The 19,881-nt window shown below is 40.0% G+C and overlaps 1 protein-coding gene across 2 annotated transcripts in view; it reads left to right on the top strand.

Moving 5' to 3' along the window:
• LOC128687897 (PIH1 domain-containing protein 1-like) overlaps positions 1 to 19,881 on the top strand; it is an 80,319-nt gene that overhangs the window by 4,411 nt on the left and 56,027 nt on the right. For both annotated transcript variants that reach the window (XM_070083522.1, XM_070083521.1), the window contains exon 2: positions 175 to 256. In XM_070083522.1, the coding sequence (XP_069939623.1) occupies positions 175 to 256 (82 nt within the window). The remainder of the gene's footprint in view (positions 1 to 174; positions 257 to 19,881) is intronic.

The raw sequence follows: 19,881 nt of genomic DNA, 5'->3' as shown, positions 1-19,881 counted from the left end.
CTATAATAGATTCAAATTCATGTAACTGTTTTAATATTAGTAAGCTTAGTCCTACTTCAAGTCTACCCAAAATGCTGTGCATACTAAGTGCTTTCCATGAAACTGAAACAATTGTGTATATGTAATTTATTTTTGAAGATTAAGTATTTGTTCCTTTGTGCACTGTCTTCTCAGGGCAGTGCACCACAGGAGCTGGACACTCTATTTCCCAAGCCTTCGTCCTATGAACGAGCTACTACCATCAAACCTAAGCATGGTAAGTGTAGATTATTTACATTTAATTTTTTAATGCTTACCTGGAGTATGCCTGGAGGGGGTTTTGGGGATCAACACCCCCGCGGCCCAGTTCGTGACCAGGCCTCACAGTGGATCAAGGCCTGATCAACCACGCTGTTAAAACAACCATGGTAACATCACGCATCCCTATCAAAGGCCTACTTTTATGGGATGATAATCTCTCTCCTACAAGAATCACTGAGACAAGTGCTTCACTACTTGACCATATCTAGACCAACACTATATCCCCACTAAGAGCAGGCATTATCACAGATAACTATACAGACCACTATCCCGCCTTTCTCATAACAAACTTATGTAAACACCCACAGGACACAAGTAAGATCTCATTCCGACTTCATGACGAGACATCAGTAAATAATTTTATTTCGGCATTATGTAACATTGACTGGCAAAGTGAACTAGTAGCCAGCCTGGATATTGATGAATGTGTCAAAATTTTTCTACAAAAACTCCAAAACCTTTATAATAGACATTGTCCAGTAAAAACAAAACAAATCACAGTCAAGAGACTAAACAGCCCCTGGCTGTTCCATTGTCAATTCCATTGACAAAAAACATTTATATGAAAAACAGTACAGAATGGGTCAAATACCAAAGGATCAGAAGAAATGTTACTCGTCATCGCTTACGAATCTAATAAGAAGGGCAAAAAAAACTATATTATGAAAACAGATTTTATGACATAAAAGGGGATATGAAAAAGACCTGGAAAACCCTCTCTGAAATTCTAGGATCTAGGAAACTGCCTCGAAACAAAGTGATTAACCTAACAGAACCAAATGAACCTCTCATCCAGATGACAGCTACTGCCAACAAACTAAACGTGTTTTTCTCGACTATAGGAACAACACTAGCAAGCAAAACCCCAAACTCAAACACACAACCAAAAAACTAACTAAATAAATTACCACCACTCATGTATAAAAAAGCTTCTTATGTGTTGTCACCAATTATTGCAACTCTTTTTAACAAATCCATTGAATCTTCCACCTTCCCATCCATACTCAAGACAGCAAGGGTTAGTTTGATCCACAAAGGAGGTGACCCTACTGATTTAAATAACTATAGGCCTATATCAAACCTACCCCTTCTATCTAAAATCTTCAAAAAAATCATTCATAAGCAAGTTTACTCCTACATGTACTTAGTATCCCACAACATGTTTAACCCCTGCCAGTTTGGATTTAGGCCAAGAACTTCTATATACAGCACTCAAAGAAAAGGAAATTCCACTGGGTCCCTTCATAGACCTACAGAAAACATTTAACACAGTCAACCACAATCTCTTGCACCTAAAACATTACAGGGTCAGAGGACACCAGTATGTATACATAAATGGTGTTGCCTCCACCACACAACCTGTTCTTGTTGGAGTCCCCCAGGGTAGTGTCCGTGGACCACTACTCTTTCTCATTTACATCAGTGACCTCCCCAATGCTTCTAAACTACTTAAACCTGTTCTTTTTGCAGATGACACTACTTATATCTTCTCTCACCCATACTGACAAAACTTGCTTCATACTGTTTGGAAACAGAGCTGCAAATATTCAGCTAAACACATCAATAAATAGTTCCCCCATTTCAAGACACACTGACGGCAAAATTTCTAGGACTCCACATTGACTGCTGTCTTAAATTTCAGACCCACATACAGCATATTTCCAAAAAATCTCCAAAATAGTAAGCATCCTTTCTAAGATACGGTACTGTGTACCCCAAACGGCACTACTTGCTCTTTACCACTCTCTCATCTACCCTTACCTCACCTATGGTATTTGTGCATGGGATTCAACTGCAGCAAATCACCTTAAATCTTTAATAATCCAACAAAAAAGATGCTGTGAGATTGATTACAAGCTTCTGTACCAGGCAACACTCCCCACCGCTATTTAAGAGCATGAAACTGCTTAACATACAAAATACAGCCTCTCCTCACATAACAACGGAGCTCTGTTCCTAACACCACGTCGTTAAACGAATTCATCGCTAAGTGAGGAGCATACTATAATGGTAGTGGGTTTTTGTCAGCCATCTTTGATATTGTTTTAATGTCACCTCTGCACCATTTATAACATTTCTGGTATATTTTAAAATGTTTATACAGTAATGTATTGTATAATGAAATAAACAGAATAGAGGAAATCAGCTCTAATATACATTATTTAGGTATAAATACTGGTTAGAGAGCCCGTCGTAAGTCCAAGGCGTCAGTAAACGAGTACATATGTCGCTAAGTGAGAAGAGGCTGTACTCATATTATTGTGCCTACTACATACACAGAACATTATTCTCCAATAATAACCCTCCTCTCAAACTCCTTCTTGAGAACTACAACAGAACGCACTTGTATGGCACAAGACACAAAACACTCTTTGATATCCCTCGTGTCCATCTCTCCCTATGCAAAAATGCTATGCACAAAGGACACTAAGATCTGGAATTCATTGCCTGAACATCCTAAAGGGCCCCTGCCTGCACACCAATTCAAGGCTCTGCTTAGAAATCACATCTAAAATTAACCACACAAACACTATAGTATATTATCTCCACCAACAGCTCAAAAATTCCTGAATATATTAAGATTATTTCAATATTAAAATGCTTCCAATCTCATTATGTAAAATGTACCAAAATATAATACTAACCTTAATCAATTCATCTCAATTATATATTCAGTTACTGCTAAACCACTAACTACCTCTGTTGAAATACGGAAAACGATGTTCAATTCGAACCAACTACATATGTTATACAGTGGTACCTCTGGATACGAGGTACCACTGTATAACATATGCTTTTGTAAGTGTATTTTTGGGGGTCTGAAACGGATTAATCTAATTTATATTATTCCTTATGGGAGCAAATTCATTCAGTATTGGCACTCGAACAGCCTTCTGGAACGAATTAAGTTCGTATCCCAAGGTACCACTGTATATGCCTAGTATTAAGTAGTCTGTTAAGCATTAGGTTTAGTCTGCCCAAAATGCCCTGGCATGATAGTGGCTTTGTTTGCACTTAGGAAATCAGAATTGTAATTACACATTGTAAACTATGCAAAGAAATAAAATCCTTAATCCTTACATACCCTAACCTGAGCCTCACTATCCTCATAAAAACTTTTAACAGCATTCAGTAACCTACTGCATATTCCATAATCTTGCACATCTGCCACATCACTCCCCTATCCACCATATCATGTGTCTGTTCTAAATACATAAATGAAAACAATGAAAAATTCCTTACCTTTATCTAAATACATATTGTTTACTTATATACTTAGTCTACACATTCCCTACTCTTTCTAAAGCTTCCTTGTTCATCTGCAGTCCTGCTGTCTCTTACCCTTAATTCTTTCAGTAATAACTCTACCATACACTTTACGTGGTATACCCAACAAGCTTATTCCTGTGTAATTTTTACACTTTTTTGTCTCTTTTCTGTATACAAAGGAACTATGCACACTTTCTACCAATCCCTAGGTACCTTTTCATTTCATACATTTCTTGAACAAAAGTTTCAACCACTCCAAAACTACATCCCCGCCTGCTTTTAACATTTCTGTCATGAGCCCATCAATCCCAGCTGCTCTACCCCCTTTCATTTTTACTCATTGCCTCGTGCACCTCCACGACTCGCACATCTGGTTCTTCCTCACTCCTAAAGAATCTTATACATCCTTAACCAGTGCATGAAATCACTACTCTCTTCATCAACATTTAATAGCTCAAAATATTCCTGTCATCTTTACAATACCTCTAACTCCCCATCACATAATTCCTCTCTTCTGTTTTTCACCGTCAAATCCATTCATACCCTAGGCTTTCCCAACCTATTAATCCCACTCCATAACCTTTTCTTATTCTCGGCAAAAATTTATTGACAGTCTCGCCCACTCTTTCATTTGCTCTCCTTTTACACTCCCTCACCACTCTCTTAACCTCTTACTTTCCATATACTCCACCCTTCTTATTTCACTTCTACTTTTTGTAAAGACCTCTCATATGCTAACTTTTTTCCTCATCATTCTACTAGTCGCTGTTCTTCCCCCAGCACCCACCCACCTATATCCACAAACTTCTGCTGCACAGCTTAATACCACATTTTTAAATCTGCCCCATACCTCTTCAACCTCATCATTACTTATACTCTCACAAGCCTATCTTTCTCCCACTAGTTGCTTTTATCTTACCCTAACTACCTCCTTCAGTTTATTAACTTTCACTCTCTCTCTCTCTCTCTCTCTCTCTCTCTCTCTCTCTCTCTCTCTCTCTCTCTCTCTCTCTCTCTCTCTCTCTCTCTCTCGCTCTCTCTCTCGCTCTCTCTCTCTCTCGCTCTCTCTCTCTCTCTCTCTCTCTCTCTCTCTCTCTCTCTCTCTCTCTCTCTCTCTCTCTCTCTCTCTCTCTCTCTCTCTCTCTCTCTCTCTCTCTCTCTCTCTCTCTCTCTCTCTCTCTCTCTCTCTCTCTCTCTCTCTCTCTCTTACTCATTGATGTCATTTTTCCTTGTACCCCATCTACCTCTTACTCTCATTGTAGCTACAACTAAATAATGATGATATATCTGTTGCCCCACTACAAACATGCACATCCAGAAGTTGACCCATCAACCTTTCATCCATCAATCCGACACACTTGTCATTACGTTCTATATCATATCTCATATTTATTTATCCTCCTTTTCTTAAAATATGTGTTACTTATTACCAAACCTCTTTCTATACAAACTTGTATCAAAAGCCCACCATTATCATTTACCCCTGGCACCCCAGACTTGCTTACTATGCCTTCTACAACAGTTGTTCCCACTTTAGCATTCAGGTCCATCACCACTCACTTGGTTCAAAACTCCCTAAACATTTCCCAAATTTTCTCTATCCTCTACTCTCTTCTCCAGGTGCATAAACACTTAGTATAACCCAATTTTTGCATCCACATAAATCTATCATCTGCACCAATTCCACACATTCAAACATCCCAACTTGAAGTTTTTCTTATTATTGTTATTTACAGTAATTTATACAGAAGGGGTTACCAGCCCTTTGGTCTCAGCATCTTAAGAAACGCATGGCCTACAGAGGTAGGATTCTTATTTCACTTCCCCATGAAGATGGAAGGAAATAAATAAGAACAAGAAGCTATTTAGAAAATAAAACTGAACACCTGCTCCTAGACTGAGGGACTGACTACCTCATCTTCTACCTCTTCAGTCTTATGTATAGTATTGATAAAGCTACTGGTTGGTGAAACATCCACTTAATAAATTACCCATTTGTTGGGCAAAGTGTCTAATTCTTCAACAGTACGTAGATGTCTTGTGTGACAAGAAAACAAGGTCTAGACCAAACGAAAAGTCATAACCCCTGTAGTGCAACACTGTGACAACAAGGTCTAGATCAAACCAAAAGTCAGAACCTCTGTAGTGTGGCACTATGATAACAAGGTCTAGATCACATCAGAAGTCAGAGCCCAATTACTGTGTTAAAACTCGAGCACTAGACGTTAGTATGGTTCCGCTGATGAGCACGTTAATATTCAGTAGATGACAAATATGTAACAGGAGTAAGTTGACACTAAAAAAACATCGGCCACAGCAGTTACAACAGGAAACCAACAGGTGGCAAGGTTGTTAGGTAAGACACATATGCAACAGTTAGGTATCTTTATTTCGAAACGTTTCGCCTACACAGTAGGCTTCTTCAGTCGAGTACAGAAAAGTTGATAGAAGCAGAAGAGACTTGAAGACGATGTAATCAGTCCATCACCCTTAAAGTTTTGAGGTGGTCAGTCCCTCAGTCTGGAGAAGAGCATTGTTCCAAAGTTTGAAACAATATGGAGTTGAAGTGACAGGATGGAGCCTTATATAGCGCCAGGAGGTGAGACATAGGTCACTAGTAGAACGCAGATGTTGGGAGGTCAGGTCCCTCTCAAATCCAGCCGTTCTCACTAGTAGAGGTAGTCGAAGTTGATTCCAGGTCTGTACCAAGATACCCTATATAAGGCTCCATCCTGTCACTTCAACTCCATATTGTTTCAAACTTTGGAACAATGCTCTTCTCCAGACTGAGGGACTGACCACCTCAAAACTTTAAGGGTGATGGACTGATTACATCGTCTTCAAGTCTCTTCTGCTTCTATCAACTTTTCTGTACTCGACTGAAGAAGCCTACTGTGTAGGCGAAACGTTTCGAAATAAAGATACCTAACTGTTGCATATGTGTCTTACCTAACAATCTGTCGGTATTTTATACCATTTTAATGTTCAGGTGGCAAGGTTACACTAGCAGCTACAGCAGCAAACCAGCATGATGGCAGGCTACAGCAGCAGCTACAAGGAACCAGTAGGCTAACAGGGTTACGGCAGCAGCTACAACAGCAAACCAGCAGGTTGGCAGCGTTAAAGTAGTAGGTATATCAGCAAGCCATCAGATTGGCAGGGTTGCAGCTGCAACAAGGAACCAGCAGGCTGGCAGCAGCTACTATACGGAACTAGCAGGCTGGCAAGGTTACATAATTAGTTACATTTAACCAGCAGGGTTACAGCAGCAGCTACAACAGAACCAGCAGGCTGGCAGAGTTTCAACAGCATCTATAACAGGCAACCAGCAAGCTGGTAGGGTTACAGCAGCAGCAACAGTAAACCAGCAACTTGAAAGGGTTACTCCAGCAGTAGCAGCAGCAAACCAGCAGATTAGCAGGCTTACAAGAGAAGCTGCAACAGGGAATCAGCATACTGACAAGGTTACTGTAGCAGCTACAGCAGGAAACCAGTAGATTGGCAGGGTTACAGTAACAACTTCAACAGGGAACCAACAAGCTGACAGGGTTACTGCAGCAGCTACAAAATCAAAATTAGCAAAGCTAGCAAAGTTAAAGCAGCAGATTGGCAGGGTTACAGCAGCATTAGCAAGCGGGCAAGCAGGGTTACTCCATTAGTTACATCAACAAACCAACAGAGTTACAGCAGCCACTACAGTAAGCCTTGAACAAAGTGTGTACTGGCAGTTGTCTTGTGTGATTAAGACACATGTGAAACACTTAGGCATCAGAGTAAAGATACCGATGTTGCTCGAGGGTCTTGTTGATCTACTTGTCGGTTTTGTATACCGTTAATAAATAACAGCTGTCTTGTCGATTAATTCGAAAGCTTCACTTGAGTAGTGTTTTTCATTTCGTCGTATCAAAGCTTCCAATATCCTTGTGTTTTGACACAGCATCAAACATTGCTGATTCATGCTGCTCAAAGAACGTTTATCCCATATAAAGAAATTAGATCAAATAGAAATGACCCAAAATGGATGAATAATAGGCTCAGATATCTACTAGGGCATAAGAAAGGAATTTATAGGCGTATCAAAATAGGTGAGGGTCATCTTATGAATCAGTATATTGACATTAAGAGGAACATTAAAAAGGGGATAAGAATAGCTAAAAGGGACTATGAAATTAAAGTTGCTAGGGATTCTAAAACTAACCCAAAAAGTTTTTTCCAGGTCTATAGAACGAAAGTTAGAGATAAGATAGGTCCCCTTAAAAATAACTATGGGCATCTTACTGACAAAGAGAATGAAATGTGCTCGATTTTAAATAATTATTTTCTCTCAGTTTTTACACAGGAAGACACTAACAATATTCCAGTAATTAATTTTTACAGTGGGCTAGAAGAAGATAAATTATGTAACATCACAGTCACTAGTGAAATGGTTTTGAAGCAGATAGACAGACTGAAGCAAAATAAGTCGCCGGGTCCTGATGAGGTTTTTTCAAGGGTTCTTAAGGAATGCAAAATGGAACTATGTGAACCATTAACTAATATTTTTAATTTATCTCTTCAAACAGGTGTAGTGTCTGATTTGTGAAAGATGGCTAATGTAATTCCTATTTTTAAAACGGGACAAGTCGTTACCGTCAAATTACCGCCCAATAAGCCTGACCTCAATTGTAGGCAAATTACTAGAGTCAATTATAGCTGAGATTATAAGAAGCCATCTCGATAAGCATAGCTTGATTAATGATACTCAGCATGGATTCACAAGAGGCCGGTCTTGTCTAACTAATTTATTAACTTTCTTCAGTAAAGCTTTTGAGGCTGTTGACCACGATAAAGAATTTTATATTATTTACTTAGATTTTAGTAAGGTTTTTGATAAGAGTTCCGCACCATAGACTGTTAAAGAAAGTGGCAGCTCATGGCATTGGGGGAAAAGTGCTCTCGTGGATCGAGTCATGGCTCACAGACAGGAAGCAGAGAGTGTCCATAAATGGGGTTAAATCCGAGTGGGGATCTGTAACAAGTGGCGTTCCACAGGGATCAGTCTTGGGCCCGTTGTTGTTTATAATATATATCAATGATCTTGATGAGGGAATTACTAGTGATATGAGCAAATTCGCCGATGACACAAAGATAGGTAGGATAATTGATTCAAACGTAGATGTTATGGAACTTCAGGAGGATTTAAACAAACTCTATTCTTGGTCAGAAAAGTGGCAGATGCAGTTCAATGTAGATAAATGCAAGGTTCTGAAGCTCGGGAGTGCCCATAACCCTAGTACTTATAAGTTAAATGATGTAGAACTTAGCCATACAGATTGCGAAAAGGACTTGGGGGTTATGGTGAGCAGCAGCAACCTTAAACCAAGACAGCAATGCCTAAGCGTATGTAATAAGGCAAATAGATTACTGGGATTTATATCAAGAAGTGTAAGCAATAGAAGTCCAGAGGTCATACTGCAGCTTTATACATCATTAGTAAGGCCTCACCTAGATTATGCAGCTCAGTTCTGGTCTCCATATTACAGAATGGACATAAATTCGTTAGAAAACATTCAGCGTAGGATGACTAAATTAATACATAGCATTAGAAATCTTCCTTATGAAGAAAGATTGAAGACTCTTAAGTTACATTCACTTGTTAGACGAAGAATGAGGGGAGACCTGATCGAAGTGTATAAGTGGAAGATAGGTATTAATAAAGGGGATATTAAAAAGGTCTTGAGGATATCTCTCCAAGAGAGAACCCTAAAATGGTATAAAATACCGACAGATTGTTAGGTAAGACACATATGCAACAGTTAGGTATCTTTATTTCGAAACGTTTCGCCTACACAGTAGGCTTCTTCAGTCGAGTACAGAAAAGTTGATAGAAGCAGAAGATACTTGAAGACGATGTAATCAGTCCATCACCCTTAAAGTTTTGAGGTGGTCAGTCCCTCAGTCTGGAGAAGAGCATTGTTCCGTTGTCTGAAACAATATGAAGTTGAAGTGACAGAATCGGGCCTTATATAGTGCCAGGAGGTGAGACGTAGGTTGATTTGGGAGGGCAGGTCCTTCTCAAACCATCTCAGACCATCTACTTCGACAACCTCTACTAGTGAGAACGGCTGGGTTTGAGAAGGACCTGCCCTCCCAAATCAACCTACGTCTCACCTCCTGGCACTATATAAGGCCCGATTCTGTCACTTCAACTTCATATTGTTTCAGACAACGGAACAATGCTCTTCTCCAGACTGAGGGACTGACCACCTCAAAACTTTAAGGGTGATGGACTGATTACATCGTCTTCAAGTATCTTCTGCTTCTATCAACTTTTCTGTACTCGACTGAAGAAGCCTACTGTGTAGGCGAAACGTTTCAAAATAAAGATACCTAACTGTTGCATATGTGTCTTACCTAACAATCTGTCGGTATTTTATACCATTTTAATGTTCATTCTGTCAGACACTGCAACACAAGGGTATCTTGGTACAGACCATCTACTTCGACAACCTCTACTAGTGAGAACGGCTGGGTTTGAGAAGGACCTGCCCTCCCAAATCAACCTACGTCTCACCTCCTGGCACTATATAAGGCCCGATTCTGTCACTTCAACTTCATATTGTTTCAGACAACGGAACAATGCTCTTCTCCAGACTGAGGGACTGACCACCTCAAAACTTTAAGGGTGATGGACTGATTACATCGTCTTCAAGTATCTTCTGCTTCTATCAACTTTTCTGTACTCGACTGAAGAAGCCTACTGTGTAGGCGAAACGTTTCAAAATAAAGATACCTAACTGTTGCATATGTGTCTTACCTAACAATCTGTCGGTATTTTATATCATTTTAATGTTCATTCTGTCAGACACTGCAACACAAGGGTATCTTGGTACAGACCATCTACTTCGACAACCTCTACTAGTGAGAACGGCTGGGTTTGAGAAGGACCTGCCCTCCCAAATCAACCTACGTCTCACCTCCTGGCACTATATAAGGCCCGATTCTGTCACTTCAACTTCATATTGTTTCAGACAACGGAACAATGCTCTTCTCCAGACTGAGGGACTGACCACCTCAAAACTTTAAGGGTGATGGACTGATTACATCGTCTTCAAGTATCTTCTGCTTCTATCAACTTTTCTGTACTCGACTGAAGAAGCCTACTGTGTAGGCGAAACGTTTCAAAATAAAGATACCTAACTGTTGCATATGTGTCTTACCTAACAATCTGTCGGTATTTTATACCATTTTAATGTTCATTCTGTCAGACACTGCAACACAAGGGTATCTTGGTACAGACCATCTACTTCGACAACCTCTACTAGTGAGAACGGCTGGGTTTGAGAAGGACCTGCCCTCCCAAATCAACCTACGTCTCACCTCCTGGCACTATATAAGGCCCGATTCTGTCACTTCAACTTCATATTGTTTCAGACAACGGAACAATGCTCTTCTCCAGACTGAGGGACTGACCACCTCAAAACTTTAAGGGTGATGGACTGATTACATCGTCTTCAAGTATCTTCTGCTTCTATCAACTTTTCTGTACTCGACTGAAGAAGCCTACTGTGTAGGCGAAACGTTTCAAAATAAAGATACCTAACTGTTGCATATGTGTCTTACCTAACAAGAGAGAACCCGCAGTAATGGATTTAAATTAGATAAGTTTAGATTTAGAAAGGACATAGGAAAGTATTGGTTTGGAAATAGGGTAGTTGATGAGTGGAACAGTCTACCTAGTTGGGTTATTGAGGCTAGGACTTTGGGTAGTTTCAAATTTAGGTTGGATAAGTACATGAGTGGGTGGGGTTGGATTTGAGTGGGACTTTCACATCAGAGCTTATTTCTGGGGTAGCATTGCAAATTAGGTTGGGCAAATGTTTTGTTAGTGGGATGAATTGTAAAGGACCTGCCTAGTATCGGCCAACAGGCCTCCTGCAGTGTTCCTCCTTTCTTATGTTCTTATGTTCTTAAGACGATACCGAGGGATCGTGATCCCGGCATAGGTTGAAACGTTGGGCATGTTTCTTAACACCTGCCGCCCCTGTTCATATCTGTCAGCACTGTATGCCCTTGTGGGTTTAGCACTTACTTGTGATAATAATAATGTTCATACCTGTAACACCTGGGTGTTAGTAGACTGTTAACTCTTGTGCGTCAAATACCAGGGGGTGGTAGTATACCTTAGGGCTGGGCTTTGAAATGTGTAAAAAAAAAAAAAAGTCCTAGTTTCATTCTGCACCAGTTGTTTCTGTCTTTTTGCGAGCCTCTGCTGCTGGATATTGTTGAAAATTCTTCATCCAGAGTGGCTCAACATACAGGGCACATCATGGTTTTCTTGCATCAATTTTGTTGGGGTTGGCCCATTCATTGTCAAGATGGAGTGTCTAAGGGCATTTGAAGGTCGGACAACTGATGGTCCTATGGTGGGCTACGGCAGCACGGCTTACCCACCCTGGACTCAGCCAGCAACTTGGTCTCCAATTAAAAAGCGTGGAATTTCCTCTGAATTGCCGTTCGTGCATTTAGCGTACTACGGAAGCTTAATCATTGTTATCGATTAGGTTAGGCTACGTTTGGATAGGTCAACGTATATTAATGGGATATTTACTTTTGGCAACGAGGGGCGTAACGCCCTACCTTAGAGCGTTCGTTTTCTTTTTCCCCTCAGTGATAAAAAAAAATTGGAGGATGGGTTTCAGTAGTGGAAATGCATGTGGGCAATGCGTACAGCACGCTCTGGTTAATTCATAAAATTCTTGCACACCTCACCGTGATATTCGTTTTGCATGCTCATTTTCATTATCTGCCACCACTGTATGTTGTGATAAAAGGGGCATCTCTGGTCTCCGTAATCCCCTCAAGGAAGGTTCCTTGATGTTGGAGAGGGGCTCTTGATTTAGGGAATTGGATCTGTGCTCCAGTTCCCCGAATTAAGCCTGAATGCCTTCCACATCCCCCCCCCCCAGGCGCTGTATAATCCTCCGGGTTTAGCGCTTCCCCCTTGATTATAATAATGATTATAATGGTCTCCGTAATATATAATTGACATAGATACGCTGAAAATCATAGAGAATTATGACAAAGCCAGTCCCCTGTGCAAGAAATCTTTACTGTGAAGACAAGTTAAAAGTATTTGACTTAAATTCTCTACAGAAACGAAGAATTACGGAGAACATGATTAAGGTGTGGAGATGGAAAACAGGAATGAATAAGAGAAAAACAGAAGGTAAAAGTACTGTATATTTCAGCCTTCAACTGAGGTCCTCTTTAACACACTAATGTTGTAAGCCAACCAAACCATACCCCCGGCCGGGATTGAACCCGCTGTCATAGAGTCTCAAAACTCCAGCCCGTCGCGTTAGCCACTAGACCAGCTAGCCACAATAATATTCATCCAACTAGGTATATTTCTACACCATAGGAAGGTTAGCACAGGCACCACTGTGACCACAAATGCAAGTTTTTACAGACGAATCTCCAGCTAGCGTGGCCGTGACGAACTCTTGCTCAAGTCCCTTCACTGCCGTCAACATGACTCTATGACCGCGGGTTCAATCCCGGCCGGGGGTATGCCATGTTTGTTTGCAATCGTGTCATTACGATTTCTTGAGTCATTGTAAGCCAATATATATAGTACTCCTTTTTTTTCTTGAAGGAGGGAGGGATGGTGCCTTGCTGCTCGTTAAGGGTTCTTGAGCCAAGGAATTGGGCTCCCTACGCCTTTGATCCAACTTGATTGCCTCCCATTTCCCAAGAACTGCATGGCCCCCACGGGTTTGATGCTCCAATGAATATAAAAACAAGACGAAGAATCTTGTTTCATTATCTCCATGTGCGTTCATTTGTGAATCGACCAGTGTTTATTTCAATAATATGTTTAGAATGGTACTATATATAGGGTGATAAAAATATCTAATGAAGACAATTCGTGGCAATGGTTTCTATACTTACAGTACCTTTCTCTGAGGTTAAATTAATAACGCCACTCGGAACACAAATTGTAAAATTGCATCTGATACAGCCATTATCAGAGGCGAGTGTTTATTAGATGTACTCTCATGATGACATTTTGATTCTTTACCCCAGTGTCTCCACCATATTGGCCGACTCGGCTCCAGGGTCACCAGAGTGTACTGATGACCTTATACATGTTTTGGGCCGTCCTTCGGTTATACTGGGATTCACAGGTGATCCTCAATTTGAAGTGGAAACTTTGGACGATGTTTCGATTCGTCTTGGGCCATTATAAATTAACAATTTGATTATGAAGAATTTGTTCGGATCTAGAGGGTTTAGTAATCCATAATAACCCAGTAAACGACTCATTAAATCGTAATGACACGATTGCAGACAAACCATACCACGGACGAGGATTGAACTCGCTGACCGTTTTACGACTCACTCGCCACGCGTTCAATCCCCGCCCGTGGTGTGGTTTATAACAGTAAAGCTATTGTCATCAGACTGACTGGTTCATTTCCATTGGGGCCCAGTTTTTACTCCTCTCTCTCTGGGGGTAGCAGGCGTAAGAAAACATGTCCAACGTTTTTACTAATGGTCCGGAACCAGCTCAACTATGATCTAAACGTTCCTTTTGAAAGTTGGAAACAGACACAAAATCAAACACTAGGACATTATATTGGAAACGTTTCAGTCCTGAGGCCTCTAAATGTGATCATTTGGAGGCTCCCGGTGTCACTCCAAATTATAATGACCAATGTCCCAGGACCGAAACGTTTCCAATAAAGTGTCCTAGTGTTCGTATTTTACCTTTTTCCTGACTACTTGTCAGTAGCACTTATACCAGTTTCCTATCGAAATTGTAGGTTATCTGTGAATTGTTGCACCCACGGTAATGTGACATTCTTGGTGATGTGCCCCAGCACGACCATCGTTACTGGCCAAGGTCATTGAGGGTCTCCTCACTTTCACAGCATGATGAAACTCGTGTGTCAGCAGCCCCTTCCGCCAGTGGTGGTGGTGTAGTGTTACAGCCGTATCTCTCAAGTGACTTTACGTAGCCGCTCACACTAGCACGCCTGAATCATACAACCAAACCCAAACTCACATAATAAATGCTCGGTATTACGAGTTAATGGCTATGAGTGTGCATAATTAAGAACTGTTTTTTTTTTACTGCCGACAATACTGAACGAGAGATGTTACATAATAAGCTTTGAAACAACGTTAATTTCCCTAATTTAAAGCTCCTGCAACATGTCTTCCTCAGGCGGATATAAAACAAGTTTTCCAGGGGGCCACGAAAAACATTATGATGTTCACTAAGGACAAATTTCACTTAATCCATTATGGTAAACTTGAAGAAATAATAGCTAGAATGGAGTGTACTACAAACTCTAACCACACAAGAGAGTGAAAAACTACTGCGAATGACTTGGGAGTGTTTGCCAGAGGGTCTCACCTTCAAGGATCACAGTGTCAATATCACAGCGAGGAAAATGATAAGATGGATAATGAGAACCTTCGAAACAAGGGATGCAATACCTGTGATGATTCTCTGTAAGACACTTGTTTTCTCTAGAATGGAATACTGCTGTGCACTAACAGTCCCATTCAAGGCAGGTGAAATCTCAGATCTAGAGAATGTACAGAAAAACCTTCACTGCACATATTAATTCAGACACCTTAATTACTAGGAACGTTTGAAGTCCTTTGACCTGCACACCTGGAACGCAGGCGAAAAAGATACATCAACACCTGGAAAATCCTAGAGGGACTGGTCCTTAAATCTGCACACAGAAGCCACTCCATACGAATGCAAAAGACTAAGCAGACGGTGCAACTTCCCTCCAGTGAAAAGCAGGGGTGCATGAGTACACTAAGAGAAAACACAATAAGTGTCTGGGATCCAAGACTGATCAACTGCCTCCCATCATTCATAAGAGGAATTGCCAATAGGCCCCTGCCGGCTTCAAGACGGAACTGGACAGATCACTAAAGTCAGTGCCTGATCAGCCAGGCTATGGCTCTTATGCTAGATTGCGTGCGGCCAGCAGTAACAGCTTTAGTCCACCAGGAGGCCTGGTTGAGGCCTGGGCTACGGGGACGTTGATCCCCGGAACGACCTCCAGATAGGTAGGAGCTTCGAGTTACTGGAAACGATCATAAAGAAATGAAATGTTGAACGTTTTGAAAGTGCTAGATCATCACACAACACCAGTAAAGATTCAGACCTGGAAGGTTCTCTTAGACAGACTAAGTAAGTTTATTCAGGTATACACAAATACAGTTACATAGATTATCATACATAGCAGCATATGTGTAGAGAACCTAGGATAACCCAAAAAAGTCAGACAGTGTGTCTGAAGACAGATTAACAAAGGTCAGGCAGAAAAGAAAGATGGGTAAATATTACGTGTGTATATATATATATATATATATATATATATATATATATATATATATATATATATATATATATATATATATATATATATATATATATATATAATATATATATATATATATATATATATATATATATATATATATATATATATATATATATATATATATATATATATATATGCAATAAAATCACAGTAAACAGGTGATTTCAAAATATGCAAAACAACCACTCTGAAAGAATAGAGAAATTCCAAGCGCTTTCGTGACTACTCACATAGTTCCTTGATAATGTGAGTAGTCACGAAAGCACTTGGAATTTCTCTATTCTTTCAGAGTGGTTGTTTTGCATATATATATATATATATATATATATATATATATATATATATATATATATATATATATATATATATATATATATATATATATATATATATATATAAATGTATATATCGTGCCGAATAAGTAAAACTTGCTATTTTGGCTTAAATAGCAACGCTCTTCTTGCCGAATAAGGCAAGCGAAAAGTTGTATATGCAGTAATTTTACAAAAATCTTTTGAACCTAACGAAAAAAATATATTCCATTGTGTTTGTTTATTATTAAATTATTGTAAACTTATCTAAAATATATTTAGTTGGATTGGGCTAAATTAAATTGTCTTGACTCACGAAATCGTAATGACACGATTGCAAACAAACCATACCAGGGGCGGGATTTGAACCCGCGGTCAGAGTCTTAAAACTCCAGACCGTCGCGTTAGCCACTGGGCCAGCTAGCTTCAATAAGATTCGTCCAACTAGGTATATTTCTACACCATAGGAAGATTAGCATAGGCACCAGCTAGCGTGGCCGTGACGAACTCTAGCTCAAGTCCCCTCAAAGCCGTCAACATGACTCACGAAATCGTAATGACACGATTGCATGGTATGGATTGGTATGGTTTGTTTTCAATCGTGTCATTACGATTTCGTGAGTCATGTTGACAGCCTTGAGGGGACTTGAGCTAGAGTTCGTCACGGCCATGCTAGCGGGAGATTCGTCTGTAAAAACTTGCATTTGTGGACACAGTGGTGCCTATGCTAACATTCCTATGGTGTAGAAATACACCTAGTTGGACGAATCTTATTGTGGCTAGCTGGTCCAGTGGCTAACGCGACGGTCTGGAGTTTTGAGACTCTCTGACCGCGGGCTCAAATCCCGCCCGTGGTATGGTTTAATTAAATTGTGCTTGTTATAATATGGTTAGGTAAATTTTCTAAGGTTCTTTTAGTACATTTTTTTTAATTTTTACATTAACATAAATTAAAAAATATACACAGCTTTAAACGTTTAAGAGAAAATCTTAGAAAGGGCTTAATTTTAAATGAGTTCTTGCTAATTGATACAGCCTTCGGCGGGCGAAACGTCGTCACATCTCTTTAAACCACATTTGTGTCTTTATTTACATAAGTGTCAGTGTTAATCGTCATTTACAACCTGTCCCCTCCATGAAATTGTATATATTTTGGATTAAGACCATCCATTACTGTTAACTTGTAGCAGTGGAGACAACCGTCTCCTTTCTAAGCTAAATGCATATCGCATCTCGCTTTCGTGTTTTCCACCTGTTGTCTTCATTGTGTAAAACCAACAAGTAAAAAAAAAGACACAGTGCTTCAAGACTTATAAAAGCGTAGTATCCAAGCAAATCGCCTCAAGAATTCTGTTCCTCCATAGTGTCGTTTTATCATTAGTATATAATAAATATAATTGAGTATCTATATTGAAAAAGTATTCCCTTGTTCATGTAATACCATTGTTTTTACTCCAGTTTGTTCCTTCAATTTGTCATGTGGCCTGTGTAGCACCAAATCAAAAACCAAAGAGAGGAGTCATCACTGGATTCATCTTGGCAGGATATGTAGGATCTCTAGCCCTGCTTTTCTCGAAGACGGATGTGACTACATACACCAGATCTTTACGAAACTACAATTTCCAACACACTTCATTAACAATTGTAGGAGAGAAGCCGAGCAAAAATCATGCACGACTCATGAAATCGTAATGACACGATTGCAAACAAACCATACCACGGGTTCAAACCCCATCCGTGGTATGGTTTAAAAATCATGCACACCAGAGGACAGACGCCAAATAGATTCTTAATACTACCCATCAGAATTCCCGACAATATCTTCAGCTAAGACACGTGTGCAACACCTGGGTGCTTTCATTGAAAGATATTTCGTCTGTGCAGCAGCCTTTATTAATCTGTGTCAGAGACAACTCCATTGCTAAAATCTCCTGCCCACCTTGTGGGTATGACCTACCTCCACTAATGACCCTGCCCAAATGTGACCACGTCTTCAACTGCTTTATCTCTTTGAATCATCTACAACTTCATTGCTATATTTTTGGTTCACCTTATTGACTTGATCTACTTCTACGTGTGAGCCCTGTTCCTATTTGACCATATCTTCAACTGCCGCATCTCACCACTCATTCCATTTTAAAAGTCCCTGTCCTCATGCCATTGTGTTAGATTAATAAATCCTGCTGCTCAAGCAAAAAGTCTCAGTATAGATACCCAAGTGTTGCACTTATATCTCACTTGTCCCCAGCCATCTTACCAAGAGTAAAATTAGCACAGCTAGCATAGCATGGTATGGAATAATTTATATTCCAGCATGTGGCATTTAGCAGGCATGTCCCTATTTTTAAAATTTAATCATGCTCGGTTATTGCAATAATATTTGTTTTCTGCACATGCAATTACAGTAGTCTTAGGTCGTTTAATTTACTTCTTGCGCTCTGACTATTTATGTAGTAAACGTTGCGGAAGTTATTGTGTGCGCACTCCACTGTCTCTATAATATAGACCAATTCATTTGTTTTTATCAGTAACTGTATGAGCTATCTATCATGTTTTCTGTACGTTTTCCTGAAATATTTTGACAGTGTTTCTCCTTCCATGCCTAGTACTGCAACCCTCTTGTTTTCCACGCACACACACACACACACACACACACACACACACACACACACACACACACACACACACACACACACACACACACACACACACACACACACACACACACACACACAATGTGTATCCTCCATCAGTTTAAAATCTTATACAATTCAGCAACGGCCCTCTCGACTAAGCTAACGCTATCACTCCTGCCACAGAAAGATGCATCTCATACTCTGCATACATGTCACGTTTGCCAAAGAAATTATTCTGGTTGTGAATGAATGGAATTACGAGTCTTTTTAGTACCTGTCTAGCAAGCAATTTACTCCAATTGTCCTAGACATGCATTTACTGCCCACTCCTCTTCTAAATACGCTAGAAACCTCTCCTTTTGACCTAGTTAAATCTATAACTATACTGCCTCCTGCATTTCCCAATATTTCCCCCCAGCAGTGAGGCAGATAATATGGTTATTATTACCTACATGATATTATCTAATCTGCTGTGTCACTCATACCAGATCCATGGGAAACACCCTCTGTCTCATCTTCCTATCCCAGTTGTAGAATGATCAATCCCCCAACAATGAGTTTTTTTAATTTGTTAGTAAGGGGGGAGGGGATTAACGGTACGTTTCTAGTCGACCGCTTGTACACTCACCCTGGAACACAACAGTGTGACATCCCACTTTCACGCCTGCCTCTTCAACCTTCCTTAATCTCATCTTTCTCTTTTGCAAACTACTTTCCCATTCATTACTACTAACATTTCCCTCCCTTATTACTGCTAACATTTTTCTCTGCTATCCCCAACTCTTTCACACTCATTGTTACTTTTATCCAAATGAATTTTCAGTTTCTTATTCTCTTCCTCGAGAAATGGAACGTCTCTCTACCACTTTGAGCATTATTCTCAAGCGCTACAATTCCTTTATTATAAATACAAGGACATACTGTAGAGCACAACCTTGAGGTACATCACTTACCACTGTTTCACCTCCA

Source organism: Cherax quadricarinatus, chromosome 10, assembly GCF_038502225.1.
Source record: "Cherax quadricarinatus isolate ZL_2023a chromosome 10, ASM3850222v1, whole genome shotgun sequence".
Taxonomy (NCBI): domain Eukaryota; kingdom Metazoa; phylum Arthropoda; class Malacostraca; order Decapoda; family Parastacidae; genus Cherax; species Cherax quadricarinatus.
This window is presented reverse-complemented; position numbering and strand designations above follow the sequence as displayed.